General features: G+C 44.6%; 1 protein-coding gene across 1 annotated transcript in view; it reads left to right on the forward strand.

The window, feature by feature from the left end:
* Bloc1s5 (biogenesis of lysosomal organelles complex 1 subunit 5) overlaps positions 1-11,886 on the forward strand; it is a 42,319-nt gene extending 30,433 nt beyond the window's left edge. Inside the window, exons 4-5 of the mRNA XM_052157703.1 lie at positions 857-915; positions 10,582-11,886. Coding sequence (XP_052013663.1) covers positions 857-915; positions 10,582-10,761 — 239 coding nt within the window. The 3' untranslated portion in view covers positions 10,762-11,886. The remainder of the gene's footprint in view (positions 1-856; positions 916-10,581) is intronic.
* Positions 11,887-14,849: the final 2,963 nt, after the last annotated feature.

Here is a 14,849-nt window from a genome sequence, read left to right on the forward strand (position 1 = left end):
GCAGAGGATGGCCTTTTCAGGCATCAATGGGAGGAGAGGCCCTTGGTCCTATGAAAGTTCAACAGATGCCCAGGTGTAGGGGAATTGAGGGCAGGGAGGTGGGAATGGGTGGATGGGTGGAGGAACACCCTCATAGGAGCAGGGGGAGGGGAGATGGGATAGGAGGTTTCTAGGAGGGGAGGAACCAGGAAAGGGGATAACATTTGAAATGTAAATAAAGAAAATAATTCAATTGAAAAAAAAAGAAAAATATGACATATGGGATTCTATCAGAGCCATGTGCATATATGTCATAGTAATTTAATAAAGAGCGAGAAACTCTTGTTTGGTGAAATAACAGCAAGAATATTTCTGGCAAGGTTTGGACAAAAAAGAAGAAGAAGAAGAATGTTGGTTCTTAAGGAACAGAAATGATTTACTGAACGTTCAGACCTGAGAGGTAAATGTAGCAGCAGCCAGGACGAGCTGGTTAGAAAGCGGGAGCAGAGAGGAGGAGAGTGAGCAGAAGGCGGTAGGGCCATCCAGCTCTCAGGCCATGGGCCTCATACCTCTGAAGGCCACTGGGAGCATCCGCTGCGCTCCCTTTTTACAGAACATTGACTGAAGTGGTTGTTGACAACACATCAGTGGGCTTAGTATTTCTGTGCTCTTTGGGTTACACCTCAGAGCTCAAAAATGGTGGTTTTTCCAGCTATGCATCCTGAATGTGTTGACAAAATGTCCTTTTCCTCTTGGTCATTCCTCCAACTGGCAACTAATATCTAGTTTTAATACACTGTTGAGAGCTAAAGAACTCAGATAGGTATCTTCCTGACCAGAGGCTGCTATTGAAATCCCACTGTCTGTTTTATTTCAGTGCAAGCAGCTAATGAGTCCATCTGCAGACTCCAGCAGAGAGAACAGGAACGGAAAAAGGTAAAAATGGACGAGAAGGGGCACAGACTTCTCAGACCTGTTATTACAGCATCAGCAGTTGCTTCTAATCCAGCGTTTCTGAATTCATTCCCTATGATCCAGTGGCTAAAAGACTGAAAGGTGGGGCTGGAGAGATGGCGCAGCAGCTAAGAGCACTGCTCTTGCAGCTGCCTCAGGTTCAGTTCCCAGCTCACAGCTGTCCCAGGGATCTGATGCATGCACATGATACACAAACATCCATGCAGGCAAAACACTGAAAACACATTACAAATATACAGAAATTAAACAAAAGTACAGATGGCTAACACATTAAGATGTGTTGAAAACACAATGGCACTGTCATCTTTTTGGATGTTTGTGTGTGTGTTGGGATATGTAGTGTGCCTGTGATATTTTTGAATTGTGTGTGTGTGATATACAGTGTGCCTGTGGCCATGTGTACTTCTTGGGGCCAGAGCTGGACATCAGGTGTCCGCCTCAACTCCCTCTACCTCACTTTTGGAGACAGGGCCTCGTTGTCCCAGGGCTCACAGATTTGGTGCATTGCTGAACAATGAGCTGCAGGGATCCACCTGTTTCCTTTTATTTATTTATTTATTTATTTATTTATTTATTTATTTATTTATTTATTTATTTTTGGTTTTTTGTTTGTTTTTTTTGGTTTTTTTGATTTGGTTTTTTCGAGACAGGGTTTCTCTATATAGCCCTGGCTGTCCTGGAACTCACTCTGTAGACCAGGCTGGCCTCGAACTTAGAAATCCGTCTGCCTCTGCCTCCCAAAGTGCTGGGATTACAGGCGTGCACCACCACCGCCCATCAATGAAGTACCCTGTCGCTGTCTTCAGACACACTAGAAGAGGGTGTCAGATCTCATTACTGATGGTTGTGAGCCACCATGTGGTTGCTGGGATTTGAACTCAGGACCTCTGGAAGAGGAGTCAGTGTTCTTAACCGCTGATCCATCTCTCCAGCCCGATCCACCTGTTTCTGACATCCTTCCCCTAGCACAGTAGTTACAGCTATCTGCTGCACTCCAGGATCTGAATGTAAATACTTCACCAACTGAGCCATTTTCCAGCCCCCAGTCATGTTTAATAATTCAAATATAGACTTTTCAACATTTCCATATTTTTTCTGAAAGTGTTCTTTGTCTCACAGAGGAAAGAAAAAAAACCATAAACCTTGCCTATAAGCCTGAAGCCGTATTCAGTGTGGCATTATGTGTGTCCCTTTTAAGTGGTGGCGAGTGCTCAGTGGACAATCACAGGCGGGTGTGAAGCCTTAGCTAGACAATACCCAGCTTAATTTGAATTGTATCAAAACTCAAATATGGAAAAGAAGGGTAAAATGTAAGCTAATGAGATAATTTGGTATTTTCACCTGGAAATTTCCTAGTGTTTCAGTAATTTATTCATTGCTCTAAATTAATAAAAACATCACATTTACTAATACAGATGTTGAAATCTCTAGTCCCTCTGAAAGCAATGCCCCTTTCTCTTGTGTATTCTCATTAACTGAGGCCTGCCAGAATCCTCCCAGAGTTGTGATCTCACATTCTTTATCCAACTCTGGGTGTCCATAGAGTTGTGAAGCTCAATAATTTGATGGTGTAAACCTTACTGAAAGGACCTGGTGTTTAAGCCAGATGGGGAGGCTACCCCAGGGTTCCGGGGCCCAACTCTGGGGAAGCTACCGCAAGGTTCCGGGGGCCCAGCTCTGGGGAGGCTACCCCAGGGTTCCAGGGCCTAGCTCTGGGGAGACTGTCCCAGGGTTCCTGGCCCAGCTCCGGGGAGGCTACCCCAGGGTTCCGGGGCCCAGCTCTGGGGAGGCTGTCCCAGGGTTCCGGGACCCAGCTCTGGAAGCGGGGCTTTGCTGAGCACAGAGGACACAGCGAGACAGAGAGTTGTGGTTGGGAGGCCTGTGTCCAGTGGAATAGCAGCAGAGCACTGAGGAACTGCAGGCAGGGACTGGAATGGACTGGCAGGCGGGCCAGCATGTCCCGGTTAATCTTGTGCTTTATCAGAAGCCACCAGGGGGAGCGCTTTCTTGTTTGTTAAGGTTAAGGCGGTTTCTAAACCTGGGGAGCTAAACTCCAGGACTCTTAAACCACAAATAGTAATAGAAGATAGGGAGAAGTGTGCACTGTGGTCAAGTTACAGGACCCTTGTGCGATCTCAGCGAAAGGGACGATTAGGAAGCTGTGGCCATCCATGCCCGGCGCCCCTTGGCAAGCAGGGTTCAGGTGCTGGTATATGGAGGGCGGCTGTGGGAGGGTGAGAATGGCAAAAACAAAGACAAAGGAGAGGGGGGCAGTGAGCATGAGCGCCGGCTTGGCTGTCCAGTGTCAGCTCAGGGTGAGTGTGGAGGAGCCTGAGGCCCGAGCTGCACACTTTGTTACTGGGGACAAGTGTGCTTCTGTTTGTGGGAATAGAGTATCTGGGAGAATGTTGGCTGCACACTTGTACTTGTTTTTGATTTTGAGACATAATCTGATAGGACATAAGCTAACCTCATCCTTTCTCTCTAGCAAAGGCTAGCCATGAACTCCTGACCTTCCTGCTTCTTGATCCCAAGTTCTGTGATAGAGGCTTTGGCACCATGCCTGGCTTTGCTGAGGAGTGTTGGAATGCACTGCAGTGCTCTTGCACCAAGCACTAGCACAGTCAGAGGGCCTTGCATCTATAAGGGACGCGCTTGAGTTTTCCCCTCAGACAGTTTAATAAATTAACAGTCTTGAAGTTATGAAAGATGTGCATTTTCATAGACCAGCAGTTCATGAAAATTCCTTACATGCTTACTTGGGATAAACCTTTAGTCTAAGGCCTAAATTCTTTCAGTGTTATACTTACTTAATCATCAGAGCATTCACTGAGTGTATGACTACAGGGCCTGAAAATTGTTTGAGTTTACTGCCACCCTACCTCCTCCTCAAAGTTTGACAAGGCTGAGGTTTTAGTAGATACACACACACACCATACACATATACATCACACACATACACACCCATGCACACATGTGCGCACACATACACACACATTTGTTATAAAGGTGCAGTAGTTCCTTGTACAGCAAATCTGTACAGATGAAAAACGACCCCAGATTGCACTTTCCTGCCTACTATTAGTTGTTGCCTCGGGTTATCCTGTTGGCCACATTTTGTATATTTGAAAGGCTCTCCTAACAAAGAAAGATAGAAGTAGTAATGGAATAAAATAGGCTGTTACCATTAATCAGTAATTCTTTTATGTTAAGAAAATTTGTGGAATTCTGTGGGAAGTAAATTGATAAGCATCATTCGTCCAAATCACATTTCCCACAATTGATATCTAAAAGAACATTCAAAAGAACAACATATGCCCATTGTGCAGTTGTCCAGCATGTCTGAAGAACTACCCTAACACAGACTTGTGTTCTTGGCTAAGAGAACAGTGGCCTGAGAATACAGTTGGCGTGTGAAGTCCACTTCCTCTAAACACAGGTCATGAAAAGATGAGGCGGCATGGACAGTAGTCAGAATACAGACAAGGCTCCATAGTGCACACATCCACACTGGCAGCCCTGTCCAGACACCCCAGTGACAAGGGATTGACTGTGAGGGCTTCTGTTTCTTCTGACCACAGATCCTTACTGACTCCAGCTAGCTTCTTTTACAATGGTGTCATGAGAGCAGTGACATCATGTGGAGCCTTGCTGATAGAGTTTGAATATAACCATTGTTTCTTGATAGAACGAGAAAGTGCAGAGGAGATGAGTACATATTGCTCTGTGTAAAATAATTTTAATAGTTTTTATACTGACACTTTTTCCTAAAGTCATTTTCCTTATGCCTGTGTAAAGCTCATGTAAAGCTAACATCATGTGTGTTTCTAACAGACACTCTGAATCTCCCTGATGCAGGATCTCGCCAGCACTGCTCAGGCTGGCCTGAGCCCCTGGATGCTAGGATAGCAGACACTACCCATCATATTGGCTTCCCAGAGGCCTCCCTAGCCTCATTTTTGGCCTATTCAGAATTTTCCCTCAGTAGAGTTCCTCAGCCTTGGTGCTGCTGGCACTGTAGACTGGATGTGTGACGGGGTCTCCATAGGCTGGCCTTGGCATTGACATTTCTCCCTTCCTATGTGCCCATGCCAAACATCTCAAGGCGAAGAGAGCTACTGGCTTAGACTAATGCATGCAAATATGTTTCTCCTGCGTGTAGAGGCTTCATTCACAGACTTGGTTCTAGATGTGGATTAGTTTCAGGATCATTTTCTACTTAAATGTCTCTAATGTGGCACTAGAGAACGCCAATCTGTTGATCTCACTTTCCCTGTTGTAACTTAATTTGCTCATTTGACTGTAGATAGAATGTCTTTGTTATACATATTGCCTTTGGCTGCACATTGTAGCCCATTAACCAATAATGTTTAGAGTCATGAAACTCAGTACTTGTTAACACTAATTCATCTTCTCTCCCCATGCCTGGCACCCAGTATTCAACTGTCTGTATGAATTAGTCTCTTTCAGATGTGTCATGTAAGTGTGCTTGAACCTTGAACTCACTGTCTAGTTGAGCATGTGTAGCATAGAAAGACCCTGAACATCTTGACCCTTCTGCCTCTACGTCCTGAGTGTGAGAATCAGTCACAGGTCTGTATCTCCAGTCCTGAGTTTTTGTTCATTTTTGTGGTTGCTTTGGTTTGTGGTGGTGCTGGAGGTTAAAGCCAGGCAAGCACTCTACCAACTGAGCTAGTTCCCAGCCCAAGATGGCTTATCTCTTCAAAATTTTGTTTTCAAGGCCTGCTCACAGGGTAGTATGCTACAGAATTTTGTCCCTTTAAAGGCTTTATAGGTACACAGTCATATATATTGATTGTAATCATGTACATACACACATATTCATGCACTACATTTGTTTGTATATATGTACACAATCACAATACTACACTTTAAGAATCTGTATCTTTAGGAATCACTTTACCTATAGCTGTCCCAAATAATACTGCCATTGACATGGGTTTACAAATACCTATTCATGCCCTCTCCTTTAATTCTTTTGGGCAAATATCCCAAAGTAGAATTGCTAAATTAGATGGTAATTCTATATCTACTTTTTGAGAAATAATATATATAATTATATATATTATATATTAATTATTATATATAATATATAATGTTATATATAATTATATTTATAATACCTACAAACCTTAGGTTTTTATCTTTAAGCATAGCACTTTATGACTTTTGTTGCCTTTGGTGGTGGTTTTTAGAAACACATATCCTCTACCCTTGTCTTTTTTGAAGTACTATAGACTTCAGGCTAATGTCTACAGATGGCATTTCTTCCCGTCCCATCAGTGAGCCCTTTCTCCTTCTGGCGCTGTCGTAGACACCAGGCAACAGGCTGGAACGTGTGTGATGTTGGACACTTACATCCAGGATCTTCTGAAAATGGCAATGTTTGTAGGCAGACTGCGCCACTTTTTTTTCTTCTAGTTTACAAGTCACAATCCCAGTGAAGCTTCAATTGTGGACCTTTCCAGGTAGCTCAGTTTTATTTCCATGTGTATACACTTACAGTGTTGTCAGTACATGAGCATAAAACTAATTTAAAGCTGAGAGACTTCGGGGACTTGGCAGGAAAGCCATGGATTGGGTTGGGAGTTGTCAGAGTTTCAACTTAATGGTCCCTTGGGCTTTGAGTTCAAGGAGTGACTTTCCTGATAGCAAAAAGCTACCTGGATAAGCACATACATGCATGCATGCATACATACATACATACATACATACATGCATGCATCTTTAGTATACAGTATTCTGCAACTACAAATTCGAAATACTTGGGCCTGGAAAGGTGGGTTATCATCTAGGAGAACATCCTGTTTTGGGTTGGTGAGCAGGCCCCTGCTGCTCTTCTACAGGACTGGAGTTCAAGTCCCAGCACTCCCTTCAGGCAGCTTACACCTTCCAGGCATCCATGGCCTTTCTGTCGCCAAGGGAACCCTCCACACGTGACGTACACTTGCACAGGCACACATGTACATATAAATAAATGAATAAACTTGACATGAGGACACATAGTGCTGCAGCATAGGGACAGTGTTCAGTTTCTGTCCCTGACAGAGCGCGGCTCCCCTCCTGTGACTCCAGCTCCAGGGAGCTGATGCTGTTGGCCTCCAGGGACACTGGCTTCACACGCACACACAGACACACATGGACACACAGACACAGAAATACTGATCTTTGATACTGGCTTTACTAAGAAGCTTTTCTAACAGCCACATGGCTTCCAGTGGATGTGTTCGGTGGAATGAATTGAACTGTGACTTTACTTAAGATACCTGTGTTGTTTGCATTATTACAAAACCCTATCGCTAAAAAACGGTGTTATTAGAATGAAGAAACACTTAACTGGCAGGGGATAAACAGTGGAATGGTATGCTGTGCTTTGAGAAGCTTACTGTGACTTGTATAATAATATTTACCTTTTATTAAGTACCTCAGGCACTGCGTAGGAGCTTGACAGGCATTGCTTCCAGTCTTCATAAACTTTATTTATGAACATGATTTTCTTCAGTTCTTTAGGCTGAAGAAACGTTTACCTTGCTCAGTGTCATGCAGCTAGTGATGGCTGATCATAAATTTGAAGCGAGGCTCCTGTGCCTCCTCCCAGGTCTGTCTGTCTGTCTCCCCGCTGAGGCACACCGATATGGGTGTTGTCTGGTACAGAGGACAGCCCAGGCAGCTGCCTTATGGAACACATCAAAAGGCCAGCTAAGCCAGTCAGAGGGAAAGGAGAAAGTGACATCTGGGCCTGCGTGCTAATGCTCCCTCTGCTCACTTAGAAGGAAGACAGGGCTGGCGCACGGCACAGTGAGTGAGTGAATGAGCTGAACAAGGCGCCCTTCCCACGGAGAGCTCACGGCTCTCCTTGCTGTGTGGGCCCTCTAGACTGTTAGGGCTTTGGGTGTTGTTTTCCTTTGCTTTGCTTTGCTTTCAAATTTTTCTCAGAAGTAATTTAACAAACTCTTCATGTTTTGTTCAGTTTCTGGAGAATTCCAACTTATAAGACTAACAACTTAAGCAATAACATGTTGGTAAAATGGTTGCTTAAACACTTCTCAGATGCATTGGATGCTGGAACTCTGTGTAGCCTCTCCACACCCTTCTGCTGTCTACCTGCTCACAGCGCAGTACGCTGTGCAGCATAGATTCAGGGAACATTTAACTAAAGCCACATCTGTAGTCTCATTTTAATTCTCACTTGAAAACTCTTGGTTCTTGAAAATGTTGGAAAACTTGGCAGAAAACTTGTAGCCAGGGCTTTTTTTTTTTCTCTTTTTTTCTTTTTTCTTTTTTTCTTTCTTTTTTCTTTTCTCCCCCCCCCCCCCCCCCTTGCAGAAGAAATGTTTAGCAGCCTGTGAAAAGCTGCCTTTCCAAAGACCTGCTATTCAGCCCTGGGTAGGAAAGGCAAGGGTCTCCATGCTAAACAGGCCTGAGTTTGACTCAGGAGCCTAACTGTTAGGTGAGAGACAACAAAGAAGCAAAGGCACGTGCTTGAGCCTTGGTTTATTTGTCTATAAAATGGGATAGTATAATGTTACAAGACGGACCTTTAGAAGTGGGTAGGCTCTGCCAAACAACTTCTTCTGGGGTACGTTTCATAGGCACCAACAGCACTGGCCCCACACACAGAGACTGCCAGAAACAGCTTTACCATAGCCAGTGCTGGTGCGGGCATTCGGGTTCACAGTCTATTTGCTGACCTTCTTAAAACCATTCTAAGTTAAAATATAATGACACTATTTCCCCTTTCTTTTTTTTTTAATATTTTTATTTTCTATATTCTTTGTTTACATTCCAAATGATTTCCCCTTTCCCGGATCCCCCCTCCCCATATGTCCTATAAACCTTCTCTCCATCTTTCTTTTCCTCCTTCCCACCCCTCCTTGTGCACCCCCTACTCCCTCTCAAGTCCGTGACTTCTTCTTCTTCTCTGTATATGTAAATAAATGAATACCACCTGCTAGATCCACTAGTGTTGCTGATTCCAGGGCTGACTGCTGAGTGTGGAACCGGTTCAGGCCTCATCCCTGGGAAAGTCTACCTTTCCTGCTCTCAGCGGTCACCAGTTGCCTACAGTTCCATGTCTAGCGAGGGGCCCCATGGCATCTTTCCCTTCCATGGTGGCATGTTGATTGGTACTCTTGTTTGGGTCTTGTTTAGGACCATGTTGTTCAGTTCCATGGAGGCACACATCATCTGGCTCTTGTGATCTTTCCACCTCCTCGTTGGGCTGTTCTGAGTCTTAGGTGTAGAGGTTGTGCTGCGGATGGATTAATGGGGGTTGAGTACCCCATGGTCACTTATTCTTTTCGTTTTGACCAGGTGTGCTCTGTAACAGTTTTCACTTGCTGCAAAGAGAGCTGCTTTGATCAGGAGTGAGAACTCTACGTGGGTGTAAGGAGACGTTAGAAGCAGTTGGTTACCACCGAGACCGGGGAGCCACTATTGCTCTTTAGAAATGTCTTCCATAGTGACCGTCATTGTGGTTCATAGACGTCAAGTGCTTGCCTCCTCTGGCCACTGGTGCACTGAGGAAAGAGGCTTTCAGGTCAGATCCAGCTCAAATCTTCCAAGTCCTGCAGCAGAAGTATCTGCTGCCTTCAGCGACTCAGACTTACCTTCGACCTCGGACAAGGAGCTACAGGCAACAATAACCGCCTGCATTATGTTGGAGTCTCTTAGTCTCCCTGGAGTTGGTACACAGGAACTTCGAAGGGCTTTGCATGTTCGGTCCATTTGTCAAAGGTTCTGGCAGCTTGTTTCATAGAACTTAGTCTGATCCAAATCTTTTATTTTCTTTCTACAATATTTTATCTGTATTTTTTGTACTCAGAAGAAAGCAAATCTCTGTTGGTGTAGAAATGTTAAAAACCATCTTGAAAATAACTTAAATTTTTGCCATAAGATGGGGATATCACTTTAAAAACTAGGCCGAACCAGAAGATGTCTCAATTCCCCAGTAACTGGTAACCTGTGATTCTTTCTAATGTAATAATAATAATAATAACAGTAACAATAATAACAATAATAATAATGCTTCAGAAAATGAAAGGCAGTAATTTTAACTTCATACAGTGACTTCAGTATAGATTTTTAGACTTGATTAAAACCATGTATAGTTAGTTAATCAGAACTTTGAGAAAAGCAAAAGCATGAAAATGACTTGAGTTTTTATCATGTAATGGCACTAGATTCCCTAGAGGCGGATGGTCGAGCCCTTGCCCAGTGAGTCTAGGCTCCGTCCCTGTCCAGTTCAGATCACTAGGACCAGAAAGACACCGAGCATTTTAGAAATTGTAGAAACATATCTACGTCCACTTATAGTAAGAAAGTTTTAAAGGTTTCTAATGTCATACATTTATTGCTTGTGAGGCAAGGTCACTGTGTATCCCAGGTCGGTCTTGAACTCACAGTGATTCCTCAGCCTCAGCCTCACAAGTGTTGAGGTTACAGGCTTCATGTATAGTGTTCTCAGTGGCTATGGACATGGTCATGTCGTTTGCACTGTGACTGTCTGCTGGTTGTTGCAGTAGTGGTCAGGGGATAAAGTTCTCTTGTGTCATTCTGCCTGTCACATGTCCTGTGTACTGTAGCCTCCGTGTTTTCTTTTCTCAGGTGATTAATGACCACTTGGCAGCTAGTGAGAAGCGCCGTATGCTGCAGTGGGAGGAGTTCCTGAGAGGACAGCCGCAGCGCAGAGCTGAGGTGGATGAGGAGCACAGAAGGGCCGTGCAGAGGCTCCGAGAGCAGTACGCAGCGATGGAGAAGGACCTGGCCAAGTTCTCCACCTTTTAAGGATTTGATCTAAGAGAGCCAGGAGAATGAGAAGCACGTTCTCGTCCCCAGATCCTCCCTCCAACCATGTAGCCTCTCCTTCAAGCTCAGCGGTCACTTGTAGGTCTGAAGAGAGACACCACAGGAGCCAGATTCATGTCCAGTGGAAGGCGAGTGCTTATGCACTTAACTGACCATCTGAAGAAGAGGAGGGAGCATGGGACACGTCTACTGCTAAACAGATTTGCTCTTTTCGGTGATTAGCTTAGAGGGCCGAGGGTGTAGATTTCGTCAAGGGTCCACTTCATTCCTCCAAGGGTAAATGGCTGGCACTGTGGGTTACCTGGCAGCTATGACAGCGGCCCATCACAGCAGCCTGTGACAGAGATGCCAGAGTGGGCTTTGAACAGCTTGCTCTGCAGTGCAACACAGTGCCACGTGTCTCATTGGTGACAAGACATACCTGATTGGTAGCCTGTGGGCACTTAATATTTTCATTTTCTAAGCTGTGCTTAGGAGAAAAACCAAAACGTATTTTGCCTTTTCCTCTCCAAGGACCAACATCTTGCCCATAGAACGTACCTTGCTTTCCTGCCTGATTCGCTCTGGGCCAGCACTCTGAGGAAGGGCATCTGTGCTTGTCTCAGCTGCTCAGTGAGTAGCCAACAGGATCTGCCAAGAGGCCCCTCCCCGGCCATGTTAAGATGGGCTCTGAGTGGGCGGAAATGCTCGCCCACACAGTGGGTAATGTGTGTCAGAGAGAAATCCTCGTCGTATTGGCATCTGTTCTGCACAGGTGTGTCCGGATGGAACACCACTGTCCACCAGCACTGTGATCTTTCCGTGCCTGCACTTAATCTAAGGAAGGACAGCATCAAATGTCATTTGCTGTAAACTAAACAGAAGTTCATGTACTCATCTGAGGAGATGCATAGCCAGTGGATCTGAGGTGTGGATGGGTCTTGCTAGTATTTTCTGTTCTTCAGTAAAGAAGGGCAAGGCAGAAAATCCCTAACTGCCGTGCTATCTCGGTGTTCTCACTGCAGAAAATTGACACTGCGTGCCTGTGTAAATGTGTGGCTGACTGTGAAAGCTTCGGTCTTGGCTCATGTTGAAATGTGATTAAAGCTAATAGAAGAGATGAAATACGTATCTGAGATTTCTTTCAGTAGCACTGGACTTCTGCCAGCTTCCTCTGTCTGCTCCTGTAGGCCTGACAGGTTCATCAATCATCCTGTGCTCCCTGGCCTGAAAGAGCGCTTGCCGACACAGAGGCATGCTGGAATTTTCTTAATTCTCTTTCAGCGGATGGAAAAGAACACTTCCAAAAATATCCCACACGTGAAAAGGGAAGGGAGGGAACTGCAAGTGAAAATCCCCTTTGTATCACAGGACTTCTTGGAATGTCGTTAGTGACCACTGCTCCATTAATAGCTGCTGTCACCAAATTAGAATTCCGTGTGCCAGTGGGTGTGTCTGCTGCGGTCACCGGCACACAACACAGCAAAGTCTTCGGGTGGTTTGTGTGCATCACACACAAATAATAGGCACATTACCTCCTAAAGTCATACACAACATTCACCTTTCTAAGGGGTGAGGACCAGGAAGAAGTTTCTAAGCTCTACATATTAATGTTCTCAGTTTTGTGTAGCACTGTTAAATTTCCACTAAGGTCAGTTGGTGTGCCTTTCTGTTGTTGTGTTCAGTGGTAAACACTTCTCTGGCTTCCCTCCTTTCCAAATCATTTTTTTTTTTATTTTACTTCTTAAACTTTTATTGTTGGTGGCATATATGTATGTGTGTATGGTGTGTGTATTGAAGGCAGATAGATACATGCCACAGCACATGTGTAGACGTCAGAGGACAACTTTTGATAGTTGCTCCTATCCTACGGATGGTCGTGAGCCACCATGTGATGGCTGGGATTTGAACTCAGGACCTTCAGAAGAGCAGTCAGTGCTCTTAACAGCTGAGCCATCTCACCAGTCCCCCAAATCATTTTTGTTACATATTTTTATGTAAAAACATTCAGTTACATAGTTTACATTTGTGCTGTGTTGAACAGAGATCCTATGGGTTACATGAGACTCACAGGATTATAATGATCAGATAAAACAATATCTTAAAATTTTACACCACTAGGAAATGTTCATTGAATGTATTTCCTGATTGACTGTGTTTAATTGATCTCTCCCTGACAGGTGAGGTTTTCTTCTTTGTTTCCTAAGTTACATGCATTTTGAATTCTGTTTGTATTATTGAACTCCCCTGAACGTGAAGCCTAGTCAGATAATATAGAAGCTCGGATTGTCCAGGTTTATAGGGGTTGATAGAGTCAGTTTTCCCGCCTGTTTCATGGTGCTTGGAAAATGTATACCTGTGGCTGGGTATCCATTAGGGTGAGGCTGTTCTGTGCACTTCTGGGTGGAAGTGTACTGTGCTGTACAGGATTTCTTTTTTTTTAAGATTTATTTATTTATTGTTATATGTAAGTACACTGTAGCTGTCTTCAGACACACTAGAAGAGGACATCTGATTTTATTACGGATGGTTGTGAGCCACCATGTGGTTGCTGGGATTTGAACTCAGGACCTTCGGAAGAGCAGTTAGTGTTCTTACCCGCTGAGCCATCTCTCCAGCCCCTGTACAGGATTTCTAATCCTCCTTTTACATGATCTTTCATATTCTGCAATGTATTAGACTTCCCTTTTCTACCGGGCTTGCTCTTTTATCCCAAAACTAATAATTTCTGTTTTATGTGTTTGGGGCTTTATGACAGGTCCATTCAGCCCCAACCCGATTGTTTCATAACTGAGGGGAGTTTTCCCTGGTTATTTTTAGTTAGACAGTATAATCCATTTATACCTTCTAAAACTACTAATATATTGGGATTTACTTATATCATTTTGAGCTGTTTGACACTTATTTATTAAGGGAGAACAAACTACCACACGTATGGAGATCAGAGGATAATTTGTGGGAGTCGGCTCTCTCTTCTGCCATATGGACTCTGGGGACCAAACTCAGATTACATTATTTTATTTTGTGTGCTTTGTCCCTGCCTTCCTGCTTTTTCACATGTATTTCTGTTCCTATGATTTTTCCATGTACTTCTTTTGCACTATTTTTGAAGGTGAACACTCAATTTTCACCTCTCATGCTCACTAGGAAATGTAACAGGCATTAGTAGACAATCGCTGAATTTGCTGATCTTCCCCCTCTTAATCCTGAGAGCTTTTGAACAATGTCTGATTTCCTCCCTCAACGTACAGATCTAGAATTTTAGTGCCATCCTTGACTCCCGGGGTAGTTTTGAGCACTGTTTGCTCAGACATCTCCACAGCTTGTGTCTTATTCCCATGGGAAGCTACCCAGGGTGCAGCTGCAGGGTGGTGGTTACTTTCTTTCTTCCTGTCTTCCTTGTGAAATGACAGCTGACTGGTGTGACAACCATGTCTGTGTCCTCCCTGGGGTCACTTTCAAGATTATCCTCATTGGTGATAGTCTCATGTCCCTCTTTCCCGGCACTGCTGATTTCTCCATTGTAACACTGCAAGCCCTGGACCATTTCAGGGCCACTCCTCCCTCGGGCCAGTCTGCCACTCTCACTTTGTGTGGGGTGAGAATCTCTATCCTACACCCATGTGCTGTGGCGACAGCCGCCTAGGACTCTCCTTTATATTTGGATATGGAGTGAAGGAGCGCACAGGTCTAGATGTTTTCCTAACATCTACTAAAGACCCTTCTGAGTTCTCAGTCCCGCCAGTCCCCCAGCTCAGTCCCTGTTACAAACTCATGTCCTCCCTGAAACTCAGCAGCTGGGGCCATAATCCCAGTGTGACCGTATCTGGAGAGATGCGGGTCTTGCTACAGCAGGACTCCATCATCACCATTGGGATTTGGTCACCATAGGGACTTGCTGGCCACCATCTTCCTGGACATCATCCTGTTTACCAGTGCCCAGGGAACTGGCATATTGTATACAGTCTACTTCAGCATGGGCATGACTGACCTCAGACTGCTCCTCAGGTCTTGCCCTGCTGCCTTCTCTGTCCTGTACCACTGCTGAGGCATGTTCCCATCTGGACAGGACTCCCTTAGACCTTCTC

This window comes from Apodemus sylvaticus, chromosome 14, assembly GCF_947179515.1.
Source record: "Apodemus sylvaticus chromosome 14, mApoSyl1.1, whole genome shotgun sequence".
NCBI classification, from domain to species: domain Eukaryota; kingdom Metazoa; phylum Chordata; class Mammalia; order Rodentia; family Muridae; genus Apodemus; species Apodemus sylvaticus.